The sequence below is a fragment of the Priapulus caudatus genome, unplaced genomic scaffold, assembly GCF_000485595.1.
Source record: "Priapulus caudatus unplaced genomic scaffold, Priapulus_caudatus-5.0.1 Scaffold2099, whole genome shotgun sequence".
Taxonomy (NCBI): Eukaryota; Metazoa; Priapulida; class Priapulimorpha; order Priapulimorphida; family Priapulidae; genus Priapulus; species Priapulus caudatus.
Window position 1 is genome coordinate 99 of NW_014579160.1, and position 7,692 is coordinate 7,790.

General features: G+C 45.0%; 1 protein-coding gene across 1 annotated transcript in view; it reads left to right on the forward strand.

The window, feature by feature from the left end:
• Positions 1-3,554: 3,554 nt before the first annotated feature.
• LOC106818224 (solute carrier family 13 member 5-like) overlaps positions 3,555-7,692 on the forward strand; it is a 14,428-nt gene continuing 10,290 nt past the window's right edge. Inside the window, exons 1-2 of the mRNA XM_014822947.1 lie at positions 3,555-3,790; positions 4,213-4,330. Coding sequence (XP_014678433.1) covers positions 3,555-3,790; positions 4,213-4,330 — 354 coding nt within the window. The remainder of the gene's footprint in view (positions 3,791-4,212; positions 4,331-7,692) is intronic.

Consider the following 7,692-nt stretch of genomic DNA (forward strand, 5'->3'; position numbering starts at 1 on the left):
CCCACTCCACCCACCCTCACCCGACCTCGCGTGCCCGCTGGGTATCTCACACGTGCCGTTAATTACAGACAAGAAAAGGGCGTGGCACATCTATCCGGCGAGAGGCACGGCCCACCGAATAGTAATGTCTCCACCCCTGCTCCTCCGTCATCCCTGTCAATATTTATCTCGCTTTGATATCAAAATGCGCGCGCGCGCGTCCATTCAGGTGGCCGCATGTTTTATTCATGCAGTCGGTCGTCGGCACGTTGGTATATATATATATATCTAGCTTACCGACGTGGGGGCGTAGCGTGCAGCCGAATGCGGTGATCATGTATGTATATTTATGTATAAAAACAAATGTATACGCGCGTATGCGGAACGAGCGGGTTATAGAGAGCGTGAGCACGGGCTATATTTATACGTATATATTATGTATATATATATATATATCTATATATATATATATATATAGTGTGTGTGTGTGTGTGTGTGTGTGTTGTCGCGCGCGTGGGTGCGGTGCGTGCGTTCGTCGTTCGTGCGGTGCGTGCGTGCCGTGGTGCGTGCTGTGTGTGTATGTCTAAGTGTGCGCGTTGCGTGCGCCGCGCGGTATCTTTCCCTTCTCGTTATCTCCCTCTCTCTTTCTCCTCCGCCCTCTTTGCTCTCCCCCGCTCTCTCACCCACACACAGCACACGCCGAGTTCCTGGCACTTCTATTTATGGTGCGCCGAGCGTTTAAAAATATTGTAATTAACTAAAACCCATACAGTTTAGCGTCGCGAAGCCGCCGGCGGCCATCCTGTATTTAGGCACGTGCCTCGCCCTGGTCATGCTCGTGCCGCGGCGTGCACAGCTTCGTATAGAGATCGTGACGGACAGGTCTTGGACGGAGTCACCCGGGTGTGTGTTGTGTGGTGTGTGTGTTGTGTGTGTGTGTGTGTGTGTTTGTGTGTGTCTTCTCTCTCTCTCCTCTGTGTGTGTGTGGTGTGTTGTGGTTGTGTGTGTGCGTGTGTGTGTGTTGTGGTTGTGTGTTGTGTCTCTCTGTGTGTGTGCTGTTTGTGTGTGTGTGTGTGTGTGTTGTGTGTGTGCTGTGTATTGTTGTCGTGTGTGTGTGTTGTGTGTTTTGTCTCTCTCTCTGTGGTGGTGGTGTGTGGTGTTTGTGTGTGTGTATGTGTGTGTGGTGTGTTTTGTTTGCTTCTCTGTTGGTGTTGGTGATTGTGTGTGTGGTGTGTGTGTGTTGTTATGTGTTGTGTGGTGTGTTGTGTGTGTGTGTGTGTGTTTGTGTATGTGTTGTGTGTGTTGCACTGCGCCCGTGTTGTGCGTCGTATATGCATGCGCTGTTGTGCGTAGGGCTACTTGTTGGCGCGCGTGTGCCGTACTTGTTTGTCTGCATAGGGTATACCGGAGAGAGAGCGAGAGGGAAGAGAGAAGAGAGGGAGAGAGAAAGAAAGAGAAAGAGATAGAGAGAGAGGCGGAGGGAGCTAAACGAGGAAAGGTCAGGGTGGGTGGAAGAGTACGTGGCAGGGGGTGACCGTGAGTTATAACAGTCGCCCACGTAGTACACGTGTTTAATCACGTACGCAGTGCTGCAATTACACACGAGTACATGTTGCTTCTCGACCACAGAGGCCGTGGTGCGTGATAACAAAGGACACCTAACAACAGTTACTGCATACACCGTTCTACGCATTAGCTAGTATATTTTGGTATACACGTTCCTGTGGATTCACCATTTAATGTGAACAGTTGATGACGAGAGCGTATTAAGAAGGTACGCTTCTTAATACGCTCTTATTGATGTGTGTAAACGAGAAATTTATTAGTGGGCATGATGGTTAGGCGTCGTTCGTTGTATATAGTATATAACTAATTGTTATAGGTAGTATGATGATTGAATAAAAACACGTTGTTTTCGTCGTGCGTTCGTTTTTTTTTTTCGTTCGTTCGTACTTTGCCACGTAGGCCTACATCGTGCAGCAAGGCTCGGGGCAGTACCTGAAGAGTGTGCGATTACTGGATAAGCCGTATTTTTCGCGTACAGATATTTTCGCGAATTCAGACTTGACGGGCAATTTCGCGAGTGGTTAAATTCGCGGTCGGTGAATTATGTATTATTCGGTATTATTCGGTATGAATAATTAGCGTGTTGTTATTTTCGCGGTCGGGGACGCGTTCGCGAAATTCGCGAAAATTAAACCACCGCGAAATATACAGCTTATACAGTAGATTGTCATGCGCCCCGCTGCTTACATTGACACTTGTATGCTGACTACTCGTTTCATTTCCTATCACGAAGCTCTATAGTAGGAAGTTATGCGGCGATGATTTAAATAGGTGTGAATATATATCAGTATAATCTCAGTATCATTGTAGCGAGCAATATTATACTTAAAACTATACTTGAATGGTAGTTAATTAAAACGTACTATGTAGATAATTATAGTTATGCGTGGGAAACAGGCGTTCTCATGTACCTCAGCCAGCAGCAAGGACACTGGATGCGCTGTCACTAAATGCTGGCCGTATAACCAAACTAGAGTCGTAGCTTTATAACTGGATTAGCCGCAGCGAAATGGCTTTACGGGCCACAATCACCAACCGGTCGCAAGCGAGAGAAATAACGGTATAATTTGCGACGCATTTGTAATCTTCGTGTCGCCGGGACAAAGGAGATAAGTGTTTATTTCACCTTCTGAGATTACTGTGAGTGTTGGATAAGGTGACCCCTGGCTATCCTGGCTGCGACCTGAGAACCATTGCTGCCACTTGCTGTTTGCTTTCTTCGTGTTTATACTCGATCGCACGGCCCATGGTCCATCGAATCCGTCGTCATAGGAAAACGTTGTTTGTTTCCATATTTCAAACGTGAGCAAACAAGCCGGCATATGATCAGGAGTCTATCAATAGACTCCTGATATGATGCATGGGTGCGTTCACGAATATCTGTGTAAATGTTTGCGATCTTATACCTGGATCACGTCCGATCGCGGCGAAATTGATGTTATTTTGCGCAAATGTAAGAGATGTAAGAATGCGAGGGGGGAGAAATAAATAAGGAAGATAAGAATCTAATCAACGCCATCTTCTCTATTTGTTGAGGATAGTAGAGCTACGGTGGGACTGTATTATACGGTATAGGTGGTTCTTTCATCATATCAGTTAGTTAATTACGAGATATGAGGGCACGAAATTTCACGGCTGGTATATAACAGCTATTGTTATTTTAGCCCATTTTCATTGATTATATAATACTAACTATATATAATAAAACTATTATTATTACTTTAATAATAATTAAAATAAATGATTGTAGATTTAAGAATTTATCATATATAAGTAAAAATCGACACGACTAGTTCTATATAAATGTTTTAGACGAATAATCGCAATAACCACGCTTGGACAATATTATTCGATAACATTCCAGCGATTTTGCTTAATTAGCGTTAATAATTAGTCAATACGAACGCCGTTCGTGTACGGGTCAACGTATGAATTCTTAATTCACCACCTCAAAACACGCACCTGTACATATATTGCAGGAAGCGAAATGCGCCTACACGATCATCGTCATGGCGATATACTGGATGACGGAGGCGCTCCCCCTGGCGGTGACCTCCCTCATCCCAGCCGTGCTGTTCCCGCTGCTCGGCGTGCTGACGTCGCGCAAGGTCGCCATGCAGTATTTGAAGGACACTAACATGCTGTTCCTCGGCGGGTTGGTGATGGCAATAGCTGTCGAGCACAGGAGTTTGCACCGGCGCATCGCTCTCAAGGTGATGACGCTCGTCGGATCGAAGCCACGCTGGTGAGTGCAGCACGCGGTGACCGTATGACAAACACGAGTGGACACCCAACTCTCTCCCGTACAATCTCTCCCATTTCTTTTCTTTCTCTCTTGCATAACAGATATGATGGCAGTGGACCCCGTGATATCCGGTACTGATGCTGCATGGCCTGGGTGAAAGTAACAGCAAGCTATACGAACTGCCCCGCATTCATGGGGACTAGTAGATACTAGTAGATAGTCAGAGCGAGTAAAGCGGGATAAAAGGATAAGGTGCGCCAGCAATAACTGAAGATATTTCCCAATTTCACCAAGTCAAGCTGCCATCGGAAACTGGATTTAGCGTTGTTAAATTCTATGTTAATTTACATTTTTAAGTTTGCGTTGTTTTACTTTAGATATGATGCTATTTTGCCATAAATATTGCTCTTACTGAATCGCAGTCATACGCCGGGGAGATTTGAAGCGAAATTCCAAGGTCAGGTTCCAATATCGCTCGCGAAGGTGACTGGTCGTATGATAAACTGCCAAGTAGCTGGACTCCGGGACGAGACGACACAAGTATGTGGCACAGACAGGCCAGACACCGTCATTTCACTAGTACTTAGCTAGTTTGATATGTGGAGTCTGCAGTAGACAGTGATGTACTAGGTTTTAAAATGCAATAACTGTTGAAAAAAGCTGACGAAATTGGAAGAACTGTGTAAAAATCTCGGCGCAGAACACGCATTTCATCCGCTCTAGAAACGAGGAATGAGAAAATTCCCGATGCCCGTGTGAGAACTAACATAAGACGAGATCATATACACGCTGCATGGGCTGAGGATCGGTGACGAGAAACACTCCTCCGCATCTTATCTTCCCATAACATCGCAACTATGTACCTTTCTCGCCTGAATTCACCTATAATACGCAAAGGTGAGATTGGAAGACACGATAATAAGGTATTTGTATCATCGACTTGCTCCTATGCTGCTAGAGTGGCACACGAGTGTTTACTATGGCGCAATAAACATCACCGCGTGAATCATAAATCCTACCGCAATCAAGAATAAATCCGACATAAATCCGAGAAAATAGCAGAGAATCATGAGAACGAGACGAATGCGCGAAGTATTCTTGCACGCGCGCACACAAATCATCGACATGCGCGCGCCCACATGCACCCACACGCGCGCATCCACATACCACATACACATGCACATGCACACACAATCAATCAAACAAACAAACAAACACACACACACACACACACACAACCACACACACACACACATAGGCACACATGCGCCACGTGTAAACTCGACCCTAAAACATTCAGGTGTACATTGTATTCTAACGGAGTCAATCAGATATTGTTTAACTAATAAACTAATTAGATGCATCCTTCATAGCGATGTCTGAATACTGCAGCCTCATGAGCGTAATAAGCCCGCCATAATACTTTCATTGTATATTAACCTCATATAATGGTTTCCATATATACATAAATATATATATATATATAATATATATAGTATATAACTTCATATAAGGTTTCTATCTGTATATATATATAGATATATATATATAGTATATATATATATATATTGTGTGTATATAAACGCGCAGACAAAACGGTTTATAAATACCCCAGACAAGAGTTTATAATTATATGCTCTTGAGTACACGCACAAATACCCACAATATGCGCACTGAGAAGCCCAACCCAGGAGGATCGGTCAAAGAAAATAATGTCTCTCGATATTAACCTTGGCTCTCGATAACTGAGAGAGGGGTATGCGTTGGGAGGTCACAATTATGCGAGAATAACCACGTGCTCGCACCCGACTACGTCTACACTTATGCAGAACGCGCCCGTGGCCTAGATTCGCACGGGGTCCCGAGCAGAATTATCTGCCAAATACCGAATTTCCGACCCGCCGACGGTACGTGTACGTATCTCTCTCGTCGGCCGGGTTTTGTTGACGTGCGATAGCGGGAACGAGTATACCGCACCGCTCACCGTGCGCACCTCCGTGTGTGTGTGTCGCACAGTATACTCGCACCACACCGCAATTTACTTCTACGCTGATGACGCGTCTGAGCTGAACGCTTGCGCGGAGAACTTGGTTTTCTTTCTTCCCCGCCACACTGCAACGTGGGGAAGTACGTACTGTTCGCTGAACTGTTGGTGTTCTTCTCCGCCACACTGCAACGTGAGTGAAGTACTGTTGCTTGAGCTGTTGGCGTTCTTCTCGCCAACTGCAACGTTGGTGAAGTATGTTCCGCTGAACTGCCGGTGTTCTTTTCCTTCGCACGGTAACGTGGGTGAAGTACTGTTGCGCTGAACTGCCGTGTTCTTTTCCTTCGCACGGTACCGGGGTGAAGTACTGTTCGCGGAACTGCTGGTGTTCTTTTCCTTCGCACGGTAACGTGGGAGACGGACGTACGGACGGTTGCGGTAAAGCTACGCGTTGCCGACACACTGCGACGTGGTGTTTGACGTGGTGTGATCACACGCATGGTGTGGTCACCGCTAAGCTAACTGTTCTTCGACACACGGCGACGTGGTAACGAACGTACGGCTACTGTCCGGCTCTACTGGCGGTGCGGTTGGTTCCAGCATCGTCTGACCTATTGATGACATCGTGAAGTGTAGCGCTACTGACGGCAGTAAGGATGACTATGGGATGCGGGCGAAGATGGGTATAGTAAGGCTATAGCGACAAAGAGAAGAACTGGGCCGTAGCCGAGAAAGACACGACTAAAGGCGGTGAGAGAGAAAGAGAGAAAGAGAGAGAGATCGTAAGAGAGAGAGCGAGGAGAGAAAGAGAAAAGAAAGAGAGAGCGAGGTAGGAGAGCGCTAGAGAGAGGCAGAGTAGATAGACAGTACAGATAGATACGAGTAGAAGATAGATAGATGATAGAAGATAATAGATAGATAGATATGATAGATAGATAGATAGATAATAGATAGATAGATAGATAGAATAGATAATAGATGATATATATGATAATAGATAGATAAATAGATAGAGAGATAGATAGAGATAGATAGATAGATAGATAGATAATAGATAGAGTAATATAGATAGATAGATATATAGATATAGATAGATAGATAGATAGATAGGATAGATAGATAGATAGATAGATAGATTATGATAGATAAGATAGATAGATAGATAGATAGATAGATAGATATAGATAATAGATAGATTAGATAGATGATAAGATAAATAGATAGATAGATAGATAGATAAGATAGATAGATAGATAGATAGATAGATAGATAGATAGATAGATGATAGATAGATAGATAGATAGATAGATAGAAGATAGATAGATAGACTAGATAGATAAGATAGATAGAAGTAGATAGAATAGATAGATAGATAGACAGACAGACAGATAAATAGATAAAGAAAGATAAAGGCGAGAGAACGAGAAAAAGACAGCGAAATCGAGAGAGAGAGAGAGGAGAGAGAGAGAGAGAGAGAGAGAGAGAGGAGAGAGAGAGAGCAGAGAGAGAGAGAGAGAGAGAGAGAAGAGAGCGAGAGAGCAAGAGAGCGCGCGCGAGAAGAAGCGAGAGAGGAGAGAGAGAGAGAGAGGAGAGAGAGAGCAGAGAGAAAGAGAGAGAAGAGAGAGAGAGAGAGAGAAGAGAGGAGAGAGGAGAGAAAGAGAGAGAGAGAAAGAGAGAGAGAGAGAAGAGAGATTCGCACTTAGGATAGACACTACACGCGGTTGCGAACCACTCGGCACGGCATCATGGCATTGAAAAGCTTCGCGCCGTGCCAGATTCTTAAATGCGTACAGACAAGGTATCGTCATCGTCGCCACCCCACTCGTGGCTGCTACCGCTGCTACTCGCCATAGGAACGAAGGTGAGCGAGTGATCGAAGAAGCCTGAACGTTCTGACGAAACCTAGCGTTAACCAGTT